At 53.6% G+C, this 16963-nt stretch overlaps 4 protein-coding genes across 8 annotated transcripts in view; all 4 read left to right on the top strand.

The window, feature by feature from the left end:
• RPL35A (ribosomal protein L35a) lies at positions 10-2634 on the top strand. The gene is made up of 5 exons (XM_021395086.1): positions 10-99; positions 443-484; positions 1023-1175; positions 2021-2165; positions 2577-2634. Exons 2-5 carry the CDS (start codon positions 474-476, stop codon positions 2598-2600), a joined length of 333 nt encoding a protein of 110 aa, XP_021250761.1. The 5' UTR covers positions 10-99; positions 443-473; the 3' UTR covers positions 2601-2634.
• Positions 2776-6867, top strand: LOC110397975. Of its 5 annotated transcripts, none has more exons than XM_021395077.1 (5): positions 2776-3471; positions 3602-3698; positions 4147-4740; positions 5441-5537; positions 6310-6867. In XM_021395077.1, exons 3-5 carry the CDS (start codon positions 4179-4181, stop codon positions 6722-6724), a joined length of 1074 nt encoding a protein of 357 aa, XP_021250752.1. In that variant the 5' UTR covers positions 2776-3471; positions 3602-3698; positions 4147-4178; the 3' UTR covers positions 6725-6867. The 5 variants fall into 5 exon arrangements, with proteins under 5 accessions (XP_021250752.1, XP_021250751.1, XP_021250754.1 ...); XM_021395076.1 differs by having other exon boundaries at positions 4144-4740; XM_021395079.1 differs by having other exon boundaries at positions 4144-4740; positions 5441-5588; positions 6310-6374.
• C4H2orf72 (chromosome 4 C2orf72 homolog) lies at positions 8581-13337 on the top strand. Its single transcript, XM_021395083.1, has 3 exons — positions 8581-9106; positions 11305-11430; positions 12065-13337. The coding sequence occupies exons 1-3, from the start codon at positions 8581-8583 to the stop codon at positions 12151-12153; spliced, it is 741 nt and encodes a 246-aa protein (XP_021250758.1). The 3' UTR covers positions 12154-13337.
• PSMD1 (proteasome 26S subunit, non-ATPase 1) overlaps positions 14292-16963 on the top strand; it is a 63757-nt gene continuing 61085 nt past the window's right edge. Inside the window, exons 1-3 of the mRNA XM_021397090.1 lie at positions 14292-14442; positions 15771-15814; positions 16881-16954. Of these exons, the coding sequence (XP_021252765.1) occupies positions 14427-14442; positions 15771-15814; positions 16881-16954 (134 nt within the window). The 5' untranslated portion in view covers positions 14292-14426. The remainder of the gene's footprint in view (positions 14443-15770; positions 15815-16880; positions 16955-16963) is intronic.

Raw genomic sequence — 16963 nt, 5'->3', positions numbered from 1 at the left:
CCGCGGGCAGCCCGCATTCGGGGGCCTTCCGGGCGCACATCCCGGCTGGCAGCGCGCCGCCTCGCCCTTTCGCCGCCATCTTGGCTCGGCGCCGCGGGGGTGAGTGGGGCTGCGGTGGAACGGGGCGGTGAAGGGAGGGTGTTGCGGCGGTAATGGGCCTCCCGCCGGCGGCGGGGCAACCGGGGCGTTGCGGATCGCGTCGTGCGGGTGGGGGAGCGGGCGGGATGGCGCCGATGTACGGCGGATGGTCGCGGCCCCGTAGGTGAAGGGAAGCGGAGGTGCCGGGAGCGCCCCGTGCTGTGAGGAGGCAGAGCCGCGCCGCGCAGGCCGGGCCCGCGCTGCGGGAGCTGGCGGCACCTGGGGCTTCGTCGCAGGGCTGCGGGCGGCCCGCGGGCGCGGCAGAGTGGTCGGGGGTACTGACGGCCCTGCGTGTCGTTCCTAGGCCTGCCGGGACTGGGCTGCAGGAGGACGCCATGAGCGGGAGGTGAGTGCCTGCCGCGCGCGTTGCAGGGCTTAACAGCAGCGCTTCTGAGAGAGCTTCCTTCAAACTACGGGTGGTGATCTGACTTCTGTGGCTGCTCTCCTTTCCCAGGACAGCTCTGCCCGGTGCTCCCATTGGGTACCCCGTGTATCTGTTACACATTTGTGTTGCCCTGTTTTGAAACCCCTGCCTTAAACTGGCTGTAGTTGTTCATCCTTGAAGGGAGCTTGTATACAGGAGGGGGGATCGACTTTTTATGTGGCCTGATAGTGATAGGACAGGGGGGAAAGTTTTAAACTGAAAGAAGGGAGATTTCTGTTAGATGTTAGGAGGAAATCCTTTACTCAGAGGATCATCAGGCCCTGGCAGTGCTGCCTAGAGAGCTGTGGTGCTCCATCACTGCAGGTGCTCAGGGCCAGGTTGGATGGGCCCAGGGCAGCCAGCCCATGGCAGGGAGTGGGGCTGGGTGGGCTTTCAGGTGCTTCCAAGAGAAGTTTAATATTTTGAACGGAGTTAATTTGTATGTTTTCCATGTCTTTAGGTTGTGGTGCAAGGCCACTTTTGCTGGCTACAAACGTGGCCTCCGAAACCAGCGGGAGCACACTGCCCTGCTGAAAATTGAAGGTGTTTATGCTCGCCAGGAGACAGAGTTCTACTTAGGCAAGAGGTGTGCCTATGTGTACAAAGCTAAAAAGTAAGTCTGCCTCTTATATCAGCTTTTGCAAGTGCCAAGATGTGAGCAGTCAATTTATATGTCTTTTGATAGAAGGAAAAAATACTCAGCTCAACTTACCAATAAAATGCAGTATCAAATAGAGCAGTTTCCTTGGCTGGTCTTAGTTGTAAAGTCCTTTATTGTCTTTGAATTAGTTGATGTATTTGTCCTTCATTCAGATCAATAAATTAATGTGAAGTATAATTTATAACAGTGATTGATTATGTTGAAAGAGCAAATGAGATGAGAAACAAACTTTGTGTGAGACTAGCAAAAACTGAAGGTAGGTTGATAGGGCAAATTATTGAGATCCTTAGTGGCAGAATATTTTGTAAAGCCTGGAGAAGTTTGTATACTAGCTCTTGTGTGTCTGTGTCATAGCACTGTTGCTTCTGCTGTGTTGGCATTGGTAGAGGCTCTAAAAATAGTTGCTTGTTGCCTTCTACTTAGTTTTTCTTTGAGAGTAGTTGTTAAGAGGTCAGATGTGGAAGTTGGGAATTGCCTTAAATAAAATAGATCAGGCTGTTAGCATGACCACTGCCAAAGGTGGCACGTGACTTGTTGTAAGGTAGTAGTTGCGTCCTGACTTGATGCCTAAGGCCCCTCATGCCTCTGGTGTGTCTGGAGAAATCTTACAGGTAAGATACTGCATTTCCTTTGGAATGAAAGTTGAGTGCTTCTCATTTTGTTCTTAACATCAGCATTTTCCAGATTCCTAAGCTTTGACTTGCTAAAAGTCTTCCAGTAAATGTGACAAGTTGCCAGCTGCAACTCATTCGGAGGGCACGGTGCAGTTGGAGCACTAAGTTTTTCTGTTTCCTCAGCAACACCGTAACCCCCGGCGGCAAGCCCAACAGGACACGAGTGATCTGGGGGAAGGTAACCCGTGCCCATGGGAACAGCGGCATGGTTCGTGCCAAGTTCCGCTCCAACCTCCCTGCCAAGGCCATTGGACACAGAATCCGAGTGGTGAGTAGCTTGAAGAATGAGGTATTCATCATCAGCTTTTGGGGGTGCCTTTTAATCCCATCTTGCATATGTACTTTATTTGTACTCTGCTCGAGTTCCTACCTACTGGCAAGAGAGCTGTGGCATCAGCTGTTTCTCTTAGCTCCCAGGTGATTGCATGAGCTGCACGGCCAAGTCCTGAAAGTGGGCATGGAAGACTTTGAGCAGGAGGGCTGACTGCTGGGGGGGAGCTTGGGTACCATCAAAGTGCTGCTTCAAGTCACTGAACTACTTGTTACGCCCCTCTTCTGTGTCAGTGGGAGTCACTGTTACAGTAGTTGATCCATGATCTAGATTATAACTGGAAAACTGGTTACATTGTACAGTCCGGTAGCAAGAAGTGTAATGTGATTCTGTTCTTGTGTTTTTCAGATGCTGTATCCATCCAGGATCTAAATTCTTACTGGAAATAAAATACAGAATGAGTTCATTTTTGTACATTCCTATTTTCAATCCCCTCCCCCTGTATTGAGAGATTTTATTCTTCAGTGGCATACCTCAGTGCACAGCACTAAACCAGCTCCTGAGCTGGAGGTTTGACCCATCCTTGTTAAGGCTTCTGTTGAGCAGGCTGCCTTTGAAAAGGCAAATAACTGGCAGCCTTTACCATGGCCTGTTATTGCCTCCAACGTAGAATCTGAATGGTACGTAGAGCTAAACAATAAATGCTTACAACCTTTGTAAACTCTGCACCCAGATTTTCTATAGAAAATGAGAATTATGTCCTCGCCTCCTCAATAAAGGGAAAACATTACATTGCCATTTTTCTTGAAACATTGCTTGGTGGCAGCCTGCTGTTGGTACAAAACGTGTAGTGGGATGTTAAATCCTAACAGATATAAGTCCTAGCCACTGTCATCTGAAAAACAGTAGTTTTAGTAGCATCACAGTGCTGCCATTAGTCTGCTCTGTGGAACTGAGTTACACACCTGTCTGACATTTCCATCATGCAGCTGTGTGTGTGTGTTAATACTTGCTGTTTTCCTTGCCAGCCCCACCACAAAGAGTGCATGGGATGGGAAGGTTCCTTACATTGAGGTACTCTGTTCCTCCCATTAATTCTTTGAGATTTGTTGAACATGAAGGCGGTGAAAATGGATTTAAGGATTCTTAAAGCGTGAGTTTCTTAGTACGTAAAAAACACTCTGTCACTTTAAGGGAAGCTTCAGGCAGCTGCAGGTTGGCATGGCTGCTGCTGATGTCATAGTCTCAGTTCATTCCCTGAAGGAGTTATCAGTGCCCTGAGTGGGTGGTCGTTGTGAGGCAGGTAAGTTGTTGCCCTCGCCTTCACTCAGGAGCCCCGGTGTATTTCATTCCTTCCCCATGGGAGAGCCTGCCTGGCCTGCGCGCTGCAGGGAGCGCCTGAGCTGGGCCTCTGTTCTGCTGTGTTCCTGCAGGTTGTCTCCCGTGGTGGGCTGGTGTTTTCGTGCATGACTGGTCCTCCTGAAGGAGGTGGAACACCTGCGTCTTAACTTCGTTAGAATACACTATTGGGTAAATTGCTCTTTTTAAATGAGATTCAGTAATGGTTTGGACCTGGCTGCTGACATCTGGTGCGCTAATTATTTCCTTAGACATGCTTCAGGAACTTAGACAACTGAATTTGCTTTCTTCGACAGCAAGAGAGCACTTAGAGTGAAAAGCTGCAGCGTTTACATGGATAAACAGTGGGCAGCTTGCAGGGTACTCGAGGCAAGCAGGGCTTAATTCTTACAAATACCAAGGAGTTGTACATGGGAGATTAGTGTGAGATGGAATACACTCAATTTATTTTCTATAGCATTTGTTTGTTCCTGACCGAATTAGTGTCTTTGATTGTACACAACAGCTGCTGAAAGAAGCAGGTGTAGCCATTTGGAAGGCCTCTTTACTGCAAGTACTGCTGCAGCTTCAGGGGATACAGCTTCTGAGTGGAAATCCCTTTCACTCCTTTCCTCAGCAGTGCAGCAAAAAGTAACTGCACAGGAAGAAGCTATGGCATCCGAGGAGCCCGACACCTGCTCCCTTAGGGACCAAACCAGCTGGGAGCTCCTTAACCTACTGAACATGCTGGGGATGCAGAATGGAGAGCTGCTGGTGATGGAGATGAAAGATGCCCATGTGAGAGCCCGCTCCGTGCTGCTGGATTTTGCTCAGGACCTGTTTGGTGCAGGTGATGTGAGGGCTGAGCTACAGCCGGTAGAGGAAAAAGAGGAGGATAAAGATGTTCAGCCGTACCTGGTTTTTATGGTGTGGCAAGCCACCACTTTGAAGCAGCTCATGCAGTGGGATTACCTGGATGAGACGCTCTGTAACATAAGGAACCTGTTCCCGTGCGTGCCGACGGTGCTGGTGCTGGTGGTGATCCATCCAGGGCCCCGGGGGGAGCTGGCCCGGGCGGTGGAGGCGCTCAGGAGGATGCAGTGTCTGTTGGACGGTGCTTTCCAGCAACTGGTGGTGGAGGCAGCGGTCTACAAAGCGGGCCAGCCCGATGGCATCTTGGAGGTCAAGAGAGCTGCGTGTAGAGCGCTAAGAGAAGTCTTTAATTACCAAGAAGGTATCCTGGAACATAGCTAAACGCAGGGGCAAGGGATAGAGAGGCAGGCTTTCTGGGAGCAGAACCACAAACTTGGGCAAGGGTGTGGAGGGTCTGAAGGAGCATGAAGGGCCAACGTAGAATCATTAAGGTTGGAAACAACCTGTAAGATCTAGATGATGCGACCATTCGCTGACCACCAATACTGACCACGTCCCTCAGTGCCACATCTCCACGGCTCCTGAATGCCTCCAGGGACAGTGACCACTATCACCTTGAGCAGCCTGTGCCAGTGCCCAACCACTCCTTTGGAGAAGTTTTTCCTGATACCTGACCTGTGTGATGCTTAGCGACCAGGTTCAGACGCAGGAGGGAAGATAAGCTGGGCCTTGTAGGCAGCACGAGCTGGAATTTAAAACGAGGGATTGAGTCCCAGACTGGGGGTGGAAGATGCGAGTCAGAGCCAATGTGTTCACTTCTAAGTGTGACTGTGGTGGCTCTCACTCTTTGCCCCAAAACACACAGCTGTGGAGATGCTGCTCAGTGTGAGAACTTCCATCCCAACTCCATCTCTGCAGCTTCCCATGACTGTTAGTAGCTGTACAGTGCCACCAACCCTGCGTTCTCAGCAAGAAATACTAATTCATTTGGGTGAGCCGTAGGGAAGAGCTGTCACCGGCGTGGTTCCTGCTGTGCTCCTACCATGTGTTTCCTCCCCTAGGTGCCAGCTCACCGAATCCCATTTCTGCTCGTCTGGGTGGAGCCAGCCCCCAGCAGTGGATCACTGTCCTCCTCAGCCTGAGCGTGTGCCACGTGAGGTATCGCAGATGGCTTGCGAACCAATTGCTGTAGGCAGCAGGACTTGGCAGGTTGGGTTTAATGCTGTTCACCCACATGTCTCTGTAGAAACGTTTCCTTCACGGTGCCTTGCTGATCTGCCGGTCTTGCACAGGAGTGGTGCAGTGCGTGATATCTCAGCTGCCAGAAGGGGACACTGCTCCCTCAGCTTGATGCCAACCTTGCTCCAAAGCCCCAGTGTCTGCTGCATCAGCTGGGCAATCTACCTTAGGAAACTTCTAGTTTCTGAGGTTCTGCTTGCTTTCTTTGGTGCATAGTTCCCAAAAGCACAAAGCTCCTGAGATTTCCCCGGGTTCTCTGTAGTCCCAGGATGGTGGATGAGCAAAGTTTGCAGCTGGCTCTGACTTACTGGCCAAAAGGCTGCAATCAAGATAAAGGTCCCTCTCCTGCTGCAGCACTGTTTGCCATCAGTGCGTGGGTCTTTCCCAAGCTGCTCCTGCGTGCCAGTAGCTGAAGGGTCAAGGACAAGCTGCCTGAGCTTGTTGTGCTGCCGGATGGACGCGTGCAGACCTTCCCTCCTGCCCTGCTGGAAGGGCTGGGCTTGCACCGTGTCCAGCAGGGATGGAGGGGTCTTAGGTGGGGGGTTCTACAGGAGGGTGGATGGTTTTGGTTTCTAACAGCAGTGATTGCTACAAAAGCTCAGCTCTCTTTCTGGGCAGGGCAAGGCACCGTGGCTAGCTGTTTTTCTGTTAGGACTTTATAAGGATAACCTTTATTTTATTTTATTTTCAGATCTTTTATCCACCTGAAATCTTCGCTGTTACGGAGAGAATTATTAAAACCTTGTCTTTATTTGATTTCTCTGTGCGTGCCTCTACGCTTTCAAGCACCGAGCACCAAGTGCTGCACAAACCCCTGCAGCACCCGCAGTGCAACACTGGAGCAGGTGGGATTTGCTGACATCCCTGAGGGCAAGGATCCTGCGGGGGATGTTCTGAGTGCGGGTTCTTTCCATGGTGTTGTGGTGTGTCGTGCCTACGTGCCAGGACAAAGTGCAAGTGCACCTTGGGGCAGTCACCGTGTGCCAGGAAGGCACCTTGCCAGCTGCCCGCCTGCAGGCCGTGTGGGGCTCCCCAGGCAGCCCCGCAGGCACTGCCCCACGTCTCTCCCTGGCTCTGTGGCTTTCTGTAGCAGTAAGTGGAATTGAGTTTGGAGAATGGAGAGGAAGAGCTTGAGGAGCTGTGCTGAGATGCTGAGGACTGTCATGAATGGGCACAAAAATCCCTTCTCGTGCCCTCTCTCTTTAGATGAGAGGTGAATCGCAGTAAATGCATCTCCTAAGGGACCCGATCCCATGCGTCTTTGGTCTTGCTCAGAGCTCCCAGCGCTACATCTCTGCACCAAGCACCCTCTCCTCCTCTTTTGGTAGCCCGAAAGGAACAGATCTTCGCTGTGAGCAGGCATAGGCACATGCAAGAGGTACAACTGCCCTCATTTAGGGCAAGCTCTAGATGTGCTGCTAGCACAACCATCGTGTTGCAGTGTGAAGGCAAAGGGCGGAGCAGGAGGACCTGTGCGTACAGCTGGGCCTGCCCTGGGGTGCCCACTGTGCTCCAGCATCACTGCGTGGGCACTGCCCCACTGCACTGTGTCTCTTTAAGCAACACGAAGGAAGATAAAGGTGTGTTTGCTGTTAGGTCCCTCCTCTGTTAATGAGTAAGGAAATGTAAACGAGGTTGTTTGGGCATTGTGGGTGACGTTCACCTCTCACCAGCCCTCGCTGGCAGTGATATGTGTGTACCCAAAATTAACGGTACGGTTGCAGTGGCCGTGAAGAACAGCTCCATCCATTCCCAAATATTAGTTTTTGCATGAGCGTGCTGGCAGTTTAAACACTGGAGCAATGGGAAACGATGCTTGTTCCAGGCATGGCTGCAGGAAAGCCCCATCCCTGAGCAAGATTCTTGTAAATGAAAAATCTGGGCGACGTTAAGGGCTGAGCTGGCTGTTGGGTGATGTCAGGCTGTAGACCTGGTGCGCTGACAGCTGCTCTCAGGGTTACTGCTGCACGGGAGCACGGGCTCTCCTGCCAACAGACCCTGATCTTTGGAAGAGGACCCTAATCTCCCTGTTTATCTCTCCTGACTTGATAACCAGCGCTAGTCATTGAGTAAGGTCCTTTTATTAAGAGCCAGAGAGCCTGTCTGAAACCCTCACCCCGACTGTCTGACCCCACGGTGCTGGTGTGGGGCTGTGTTTGCTGAGCCCGTTGTAACCGGGATATGTGTTCTCCTGGCCTAAAGCTGTTGGCACACAGTGACCTTCCTGGGCAGCCCCTCCACGAGGGCATGGCTGGTGGCATGTCCCTGCCCTGCAGAGCTGAGGGGGTGGGCAGAGAGCGGGCAGCAGCTCAGAGCATCCATTGCCGGGTGGGTGCATGGATTTCTGCTTTGTCCTCGGAGCCTCCATGGATGTCTCCCTGCTGATACCCAAGGTCAGGCTGGACAGGGCTCTGGGCACCTGCTGGAGCTGTAGTGTCCCTGTTCATCGCAGGGATTTGGAGCAGATGGCCTTTAAGGGACCCTTCCAACTCCAGCGAGTCCACGATGTCCCATAGAGGCTGTCTGCAAGGGCGGTGCTGCCGCTGGCACCTTTGAGCCATTCACATCCTCCCAAATTCTTGCAACATTAAATGTACGAGGAATCTCGCGCCGAGCAGAGGAAGCATTTACCATTCCTGCTCCACCTGACAGCTGCGCCAAGCCCACGGCAGCGCCAGGGCAGGGCACGGGACGGGTCCTCTGCGGCTCTGGGTCACCGTCGGCTGCAGAGCCCGGTTCGTGCGGTGCCAGCACGCCGAGCTCCGCCGTGCCGGGGCTCACGGGGACGTCCTCGTCGCAGCTCCGCACTAACCGCCGTCCCAGCTGCCCGCAGCGATGCTGGTACCGGCGCCGGGAGATGCTTTGGGGTCGGGGCGGGTACCGGGGCCGGGGGGGGGCGGTGCCGGGGGCGGCGCGGAGCTCCGCGCAGGGGACGCGGCGGCGGCGGCGGCGGCAGCGGGGGATGGAGGCGGCGGAGCTGCGGGAGCTGCGGGCGCTGGTGGAGCGGGCGGGCGGGCGGCGGGCGGTGCTGCTGGTGGCAGAGGTGGCGGAGGGCGCTCCGGCGGCGGCCACGCTGGCGACGTTCGCCCGGGAGCTGCTGGGTGACGAGGCTCCGCCGGGATCGGGGGTGGGGCCGGGATGCCGGTCCCGGTCCCGGTGCCGGCGGCGGGCGCTGGGGGCTCGGCTCCTGCTGGTGCTGTGCCGCGGAGGAGCGGCGCGGGGCCGCGGGAGCCGTGCGCGGCTGCGGGAGGTGGTGCGGGACGTGCGGGGCCGTTTGCCCTCGGGGCCGCCGCCCGCCGTCGTCGGCGTTCTTTTGCCCGGTGGGGACGGGGAGGACGCGGCGGTGCTGGACGCGACGCTGCGGCGGCACTTCCCGGCGGCGGGCACCGTGCAGGCGGCGCGCTACAGCCCCGGGAGCCCCGCAGCGCTGCGGGATTGCCGCACCGCCGCCTGCCGAGCTCTGCGGGCCGCCCTGCAGCACCCCGCAGGTACCGGGCGCGAGGGGGGGATCGGACGGGGTTGGGGGGGTTGGCACAAACCGGGCACAGATTGCCCTCCCCGATCCGGCCCGCTGCTCACGGGGGACGCTGCCCCATCCCGGTGGGATCTGTCCCATCCCTGTGGGATTTTTCCCGTGGAAAAGCGCCCCATCTCGGTGGGATCTGGCCTTTCCCTGCGGGATGTTCCTCTTCCCAGGGAGAAGTGCCCTGTCTTGGTGGGATCTGGCCTTTTACAGTGGGATTTGTACCATTTTCCAGTGGGATCATTCCCTCCTCTGTAAAATCTGCCTCACTTCTGCAGGATTTGCACCATTCCTGAGAGATCTGCCCCTCCACGGGGAGATCCGGCTGTCCCCAGAGGGATCTGTTTCATGCAGTGGGATCTGAGCCTTCCCAATGGGCTCTGCTCCTTCCTGGTGGGGTTCCCAGTCCTGGGAAGGAAGGGACATGGGTTGGGAAGCTGGGGTGTGGCAGGCAGCAGCTGAGTTGGTGCTTAGGATGCACATTGAGGTGCTGATGGATGGACATTCAGGGGCTTGGGGTGCAGCCCTGGCCGCAGAGGGCAGGCAGGTTCCGCAGGAGGAAGATGCTGGCGTTGGCTTCACACAAGTCAGAACAATAACAAGTGGGCGCTCAGGTCTAAAACCACATGCGTCTGTTGGCAGCCAGGTGAGCAGCGTGAGGATGGCAGGGCGAGAGCCTGAGGAACAGCACTTGACCCAGAGAGAAGGGTGAGTGGTGTTTACCTGCAAGTGCAGGGCGCAGCCCCAAGAATCAGGTGCTTCTTGCCATCAGCTCAGTCCAGAATCCTGGATCTGAGTGTTCAAGGGCTTCAAGACCACCAGGACCCATTGCATCACCCTGCGAGGCTGTGAGGCTGTGAGGTTGCATTCTGCCAACCCTTTGTGCCAATGTATGCACGTTCTCCATTCCAGCTTCCTTCCTGCAGCCTTCTGCTTTCCTCACATACTTCCTGCTGCAAGAATTTCTTCTGGTGGTGTTCGTTCCAGTGCATACCCCAGTTCTGGGCACAGCAGCTGCAGGGACAGGGAAGCATCCCTGCATGTATGACCTTTTCCTGCCTTTGTGATTTGCTGGCACTTGTCTCGGTGCATTAAGCTTTGGCATTGGCTGTGGATTTGTCCTTCATGCCGGTGTGGGTATAGAGTGCAGTGGAAAAAGAAGAGCAGAAAGTCTGAGCGGTGTTGTGCAGGCAGCCCACTGGCTTTACAAGCATTGTGGGTAGGAGGGCTCAGCGTATTGCTCACCAGGACTCTGCTGGTGCTCTGAGTCACATAAGCATCCCATGAGCTGTGTTTGCAGTGAGGATGCTCCTTGGCTGCAGGGTTCAACCTGATGCAGGATCAGCTTCTTTCCATGCCCCCGTGAGCCCTATGCTCCAAAATGCCTATGTGACGTTCCTGGGCCCATCTGAGAGCTGGGGATGTGGCAATGCCAGCCCATGGGACAGCATGAGCTTCTCTGCAGACCAGGCTCCTTCAGCCCATGGCTCTTCCCAAGGAGAATAAGATTTTTGGTAGAACGTGCAGGAGGACGCATGCGAGATGGGTCCGAGGCTGTGGAGCAGCCTGCAAAGCAGGTTCAAGGAATGTCACCAACAGACAGCCCTTAGCTGGGGCTGAGCTTGACGTGTTCCCCTTCTGGCCTTTGCAAAGGGCTTGTGCTGGGCTGCTCCCCACTGTGCCCCCAAGGACTGTGAGCAGGAGATGTGTTTGTGGCTGGCGGTTTGGGGCTGTCAGACATCAGGAAATGCTGCTACCGTGAGCCCTTTGGTGTTGCAATGGTTTGATAAGATGAAGGACGCTGAAGTGGTTTATCATTTGCCACTGGGAGATAAGATCTCCTAGGAGGTGAAAGGCCATGCAGTATTTAGATGGGGATGCTGAGCCACTGGAGAGTATACAATAAGCTGCTGCAGTATCTTGCTATAGAGGCATGAAAGTTTGCAGTAACTTGCTGCCACCTCTGCTGTCCTCCAGATGAATTTCCAGGGCAATGGGGAGCTTTCAGACCACAACGAGGGTTTCCAGGAGCTGCTCCGTGCTTTCCCAGTATGGCAGGTTTAGCTGCAAGGAGTTGGGCTGGGGGAGGGGACGAGACGGGAGCTGGGGGAGCAGTGCCTCGGACCTGGGGCGGTGTTCTGAATGCTTCTGTGCTTTATCCAGAGGAGGAGAAAGAGAGGGGTAGGTGGAGGCTGCCTGCCTTCCTGCAGTGCATCTCTTGGAGCCAGAGGAGCCGGAGGAGCCAGAGAAAAGGCCACGCGTCAAAAGCTGCAAACAGTGTTCATGAAGGTATGCCCAGCTCCCTTGCACACATGCTGATTGCTGGAGGCTCCTCACCGACCCCCTGGCAGTCCTCGTGCCCGCACCCCTTGTTGGTGGCCTCCAGATGCTGCCTCCAGCTCCAGACACCCTTTTCTGGCCCAGGTTTGGTCAGAACCTGAAGACAGCCAGTGTTCACCTAAATAAATACATGCTGGGTCCGGTGCCTGGGAGCACTGCTGGGCAGTGACACAACTGTGCATCCACACAGTGAGTTGGAAGCATCACCCCATCTTATGTGCTGTGTTCTGCTGGAAGCAGCATTCCCAAACCATTGACAAAGCGGGAGGGCAGTCAGCCTTGGGCTCCAACTCAAAGCAAGCAGCGAAACCTCAGACCTGTGCAGCTCGTTTGGAGGCTGCTGAGACTGCAGGACTCTGTGGGGCCACCGCTCTTTTGCTCATGGATCACCTCTGTGTGTTAAAGGGATGCTGAGTTCATAAAGCAAAATGAGAATCCACTATGAAAAAAATCACCTTCGCTTAGGTTGTACCTACCACTCACTTCATCTCCATGCTTTATGTCTGTAGTGCTTTAAGCTGCAGTTTGCACAGGGAAGGGTTTCCCACTCCGCTGTTCCCTGACCGCTCTCTGTTCTTTGCAGACAACCTGCAGGACCCCCAGGAGGTGGCTCTGACCAGTCTGTCTCCCAATGGAAACTATGAAGACGCTGCTGGAGGTGTGGGCACCTAAAGCTGCGGGTGCCTGATGTGATCCCTGTCCCGGTCCTGCCTGGCTGGTGGGGAGCAGCGGGAGGAGGAGCAGCGTGAGCCTCCAAGCTCCATGCCAGAGCCACCCCCTGCCCGTGGGGCTGTGCTGGTGGACACCGGGCTTTGGAGAAGCCCTTTGGGAATGTATCCTCCATCCTGGGCAAGGTGACGTGGGGACTTCAGCTTCCATCTGCCTGAACAAAGGGAAATGAGCAAAGCTCCCTGCTGAGATTGCTAGAGATGGCCTCCCAGGCAAACGGATTCTGCTGCCTTATTTTTCTGTTTTATTGCTTTATTCTGAAGCTGCCGACCTCTCTCTGATCAAGGAAAAAAAGAAAAAGACCAATAATGCAGTGGCTTGGAGACTGCAGTGGGACTAAGTATGACGTCTTGTAACCACCAGCCAACTGAAAAGCTTGGATATGTATGAATAATGTGAAGAAATGCAGTTCTGGACAGCAAGAATAACACAAAAGACACTGATATTCCTGACAGCTGGATCAGGGGGTGGTTCTGAGAGCAGGATGTGTCCCTTTGTCCTGTCACAGTGCTCACAGACTGACCAACATGCTGTCCATGCTGGAAGGAGGCAAAAAGGACTGCGGCGTGCATGGTGCTAGATGGGGTATGGCACAGGTCCACCATACCTGGGACATCTCCACAGCTGTGGTGGCAGCTCCTGGACATGCCCCGCTGCATTCCTCTCAATGTGATGGGGCAGCTTCATAAATTGATATAAATGTTTAAACATCACCTATTTAAGCAGTTCCGAAGGGCTGCACGTGGTCTGTGGGGCAGCACGGAATCATAGAATCACAGAGTGGCTTGGGTTGGATGGCACCTCAAAGATCCTCTGGTTCCAAACCCCTGTCATGGGCAGGGTTGCTTCATGGGGAATATTATCAAAATGCTCAAATACCTTTTCTAACTCTTTTTTTAATGCAACATAAAGCAGGTCTCGTTTTGTTTTTCACACAAACTGCTGGGTTTTGTCTGTGCCTGGCCATCCCTCTGGAGTTCCCCTCAGCTCAGGCAGAAGCTCCAGCCCCTCGTGTCCTGCACCCCCACTCCCCACTGAGTCGCAGTGGTGCATCCTAGAATCACAGAACTGAGTTGGAAGGACCCTCAAAGGCCATCTGGTCCAACCCCCTGCAATGCACAGGGACACTACAGCTCTATCAGGTGCTCAGAGCCCCGTCCAGCCTGACCTTGGGTGTCTCTAGGGATGGGGCACCACCGCCTCTCTGGGCAACCTGTGCCAGTGCCTCACCACCCTTAGTGTAAAAAACATCTTCCTTATGTCCAATCTAAATCTGCCCTCTTTTAGTTTGAAGCCATTTCCCCTTATCCTATCACAACAGACGCTGCTAAAGAGTCTGTCCCCTTCCTTCTCAGAGCCCCTTTAGGCACTGAGTGGCCGCTCTCAGGTCTCCCCAGAGACCGCTTCCCCTCGCCTGTCCCCTCTCTCCTCTCTCACGGTGACAGCAGTGCCTGCAGCCCCAGCCTGCCTTCTCCCAGCACCGTGCCTTCAGCATCGCACCAGACCTCAGCTGAAGGAAGGGACGGCTTTGCTACCCAGCTCTGCCCACAGCCATCCCCAAGCAGCTCTTCCGTGCCTCAGCTTCCCCGCGGGCAGGACGGGGAAGACAACACCTCACTACCTCCACAGGGCAGCAGCACGGCCTTTAGGGCCGTTCCCTCCGTATCGGTGCTGCTCTGCCCTTCGGGAGCAGGAGCGCTTCCCTGCAGCCCAGGCAGCGCAGGCCTGCTTGAGCCCCGCAAGTGCAAGCAAGTAACCAATAAATACGCTCAATTTTTCAACTGAAACTTGCTTTGTTGGTTTTTTTTTTTTTTTTCCAGTTTACCATAGCGTTGTCCTTAAATTAAGGCGATGCACGGTTTAACTGAGCTCAAAGAAACTTGCGGTGGGGGGTAAGGGCGCTGACACCACACGCCTGCAGCTCCGCGGGACCGGAGCGCTGTACAGGAGCACTGAAAGTCCGCCATGGCGGCCCGGTGGGAAGGGCTGCCCGTCTCCTGCCTGATTCCCGACGACTTTTCGAGCAGGCGATCGCCGCGGCCACCTCCTCCCGGCAGCAGCGAGGCCCTGCCGGAAGGGGGCCTCGGCGGCACTTCCGGGCCGGGCGGCGGCGGAGCGGCGGAGCGGATTTTGGTGGCGGTTGCAGCGCGGCTGGGCCGGAGCGGAGCGCAGCGGAGCGGGCGCCACCTCCCTCCGCGGGCCGGGCGGGCGGCACCATGATCACCTCGGCCGGTGAGGGAGCGGCGCGGGGCCGTGCTGCCCGCCGGGGTTTCGCTGAGTCAGGGCCGTGACTGGGCACCGCCGCAGGCCGCGGGGCCGCCGGTCGGAGGCCTCGGTGGGACGGCCCGAAATGGGTCTTCCTCTCTCCGGCCGGGTTACCCGTGGCCGCCGCCTCGGCGCGGCTCGGAGGCCACGACCGGCGATTTAAGCCGGAGATGTCAGAGCCCTCTCCGTGCTCGCCCGTAAAAGCGGGGCCGGCGCTCGTGGGGGCGGGCGGGAAGCAGAGGCTGTGTGAGGGATGAGACGTCAAACGCTGCTTCTGGACCTGCAGAGAGCTTTAATGGTGTAAGAAAATAAGAGGAGCGTTTCTAAAAGTACTCAGGACAGAACTTGGATTGTGAGTGGTTGTGTCTTTGGCGGAGAAACGTTGCGGGTTGCAGTCTGCAGGTAGTGCTCTGTTTGCGAGCTCTGTGCTTTATGTTTTAAGTCTTGCCATAGCTGAGAAGACATAGGAGTTAGTTTTTAACGAGTTTTAGAAGGGAGGAAGCCGTATGTTGAAGATCAGTGAGATCGCCTTCACCTGGAGGTGTGGGAATGTATGGGTAAAAACAAGTTGCTTATTTGGAGCAGAGTTGCAGAGACAGCAAGGAGTCCTGTGGTGCTGCCAACTGCACCTGCGGGGCCCCTCAGTGCTCCTTCAGTTGCTGCTGATGGATACGTGTACAACTCTTACTCCAAGATCTCTGATAATAGCGATTCCACACTTTACAGGCAAAGCGAGGAACTTTCTTTCTGTCAGAAAACTTTTCTTATCATCACACCTCATTCGTTAGAGCTCCAGATATACCTCGGTCCTACTGCTGCTCTTCATACTCAACACAGAGATCAGATCAGTTGTCTTTTTCTTTTGGAATGTTTTAACACGATCATTATGACCCTTGGGGAAATTGGAAGTGACTTGCTAATAAACAGCCAGCAAACTAGTGATGGAGCTGGAAAGCAAAGCTAGATTCTCTGAGTTCCTGTTCCAAACTCCTGAGACAGGAGTTGGACTTGATCATCCTTATGGGGTCCCTTCCAACTCAGTATATTCTATGATTCTGTTCTGTGTGTTCTCCTATGAAGACGGATCATCTTTTATGAAGAGTGTACCTTTCCAGTTATAAATTCTGAGCTGTTTTATTTTTAGTACAAACTTGGATCTGGTCTTGGAATTTTGATATGGAAGTTCTTAAACCAGCATTCCAGCAGCAGCTTTCTTTCCTGTTCTTTTGTTTTTGAACTAAATGACACGTTCACATCTAAAGCAGCTCAAAACTGACTGTGGTCTTATTTTGCAGCTGGAATTATCTCTCTTCTGGATGAAGAAGAGCCACAGCTCAAGGTAAGCTGAGTGCTGCTGATTATGTTTGGCAAAAAATAATGGCGAATGCATTATGTTGGGATCTTAAAGTCAAAAACGCTTGGATTTCAATAACTGTTATGCTTAGACAGCAACAGGTGGGCTCCAAGTCATATCCAGCCTGAAGGCAAGGACTAAACATAACAGATGGCAAACTTTGTTTTTGATATAGATCAAACTGGAGCTTCACTGAAGCTCCCACTTTTCTGATGGTAGTGGCACTCTGTTCCTCAAATGCATACCAGAGACTGCATTTTGACTATGGCAAATTCGAAGCTGAAGAGTTTTTGGCATAATTGCAGGCGTGTGAAATGATGATCACACTTAGAGTTTTCTCTTGAAAGACAGTTACGTTAGCAATAAGAGAAGAAAACAGCAACAGGAACTCTGCAGCCCTCAGAGTAATGAATGCATGGGACAACACCAAACACCCAAAGCGATGATGTATTGGTGATGCTCGCTGGTTGTTTGAGCACAGTTAACATATCCCCTTCTAGGAAGGAAGGGTGCATCTTGTAATGTAGGCAATCCCCTGGATGTTTTGCTTCAAAACAGACATAAATGGTGATAGATTTGAATTAGCTCTGCTTTTGCTCTGAACTTGTTGCACGTGGGCTGCTTCTATTATGCATGTCATTCATCTGGTGAAGCACAGTGTCCAAGTTAATGAATAGTGTTGGCTGGTGTAGTCCATAGGCTGGAGTTCTGTGTACTACACTAAGGTTGCCACAGACCCTTTGAAAACTTTGTATTTTAAGGAATTGGAGCTGTCAGTCGTTTTAACCAATCAGTCATCACAGAGAGACCACGGGAAGGAGCATCCTGCTTCCCTGCCTCTGCTGTTAAATGGAGCAGCCCTTTCTTTGCAAAAGAATTGCAGTGATTAGAGAATGTTTGCAGAGCTTTAAAAAAGTAGTCCTCGCTGTTTAAGTGGATCAATTCTTATCATGTTAGTCTTAAGTCACGCATAATTTTTGAATGAGGAAAGGTAACAATGTATTCTTTATGTAATGTAACTTTTTATTATTATTATTATTATTATCTCTAGGAGTTTGCTCTTCACAAGCTGAACGCTGTTGTCAATGACTTTTGGGCAGAAATCTCCGAGTCAGTGGACAAAATGTAAGAAAA

The sequence above is a fragment of the Numida meleagris genome, chromosome 4 (assembly GCF_002078875.1).
Source record: "Numida meleagris isolate 19003 breed g44 Domestic line chromosome 4, NumMel1.0, whole genome shotgun sequence".
NCBI classification, from domain to species: Eukaryota; Metazoa; Chordata; class Aves; order Galliformes; family Numididae; genus Numida; species Numida meleagris.
Note: the sequence above shows the minus strand (reverse complement) of the source record. Positions and strands in the feature narration are given on the sequence as shown.

What these genes read in the sequence shown, in the direction of transcription:
- C4H2orf72 (XM_021395083.1), top strand. Translation starts at nt 8,581, where the DNA reads ATGGAGGCGGCGGAGCTGCGGGAGCTGCGGGCGCTGGTGGAGCGGGCG. An exon ending in CGCCCTGCAGCACCCCGCAG is followed by an intron (nt 9,107 to 11,304) that starts GTACCGGGCGCG and finishes TGCTTTATCCAG; the next exon opens with AGGAGGAGAAAGAGAGGGGT. An exon ending in TGCAAACAGTGTTCATGAAG is followed by an intron (nt 11,431 to 12,064) that starts GTATGCCCAGCT and finishes TGTTCTTTGCAG; the next exon opens with ACAACCTGCAGGACCCCCAG.
- LOC110397975 (XM_021395078.1), top strand. Translation starts at nt 4,179, where the DNA reads ATGGCATCCGAGGAGCCCGACACCTGCTCCCTTAGGGACCAAACCAGC. An exon ending in AGTCTTTAATTACCAAGAAG is followed by an intron (nt 4,741 to 5,440) that starts GTATCCTGGAAC and finishes TTCCTCCCCTAG; the next exon opens with GTGCCAGCTCACCGAATCCC. An exon ending in CTGAGCGTGTGCCACGTGAG is followed by an intron (nt 5,538 to 6,309) that starts GTATCGCAGATG and finishes TTTTATTTTCAG; the next exon opens with ATCTTTTATCCACCTGAAAT.
- RPL35A (XM_021395086.1), top strand. An exon ending in TATGTGTACAAAGCTAAAAA is followed by an intron (nt 1,176 to 2,020) that starts GTAAGTCTGCCT and finishes CTGTTTCCTCAG; the next exon opens with CAACACCGTAACCCCCGGCG. An exon ending in TTGGACACAGAATCCGAGTG is followed by an intron (nt 2,166 to 2,576) that starts GTGAGTAGCTTG and finishes TGTGTTTTTCAG; the next exon opens with ATGCTGTATCCATCCAGGAT.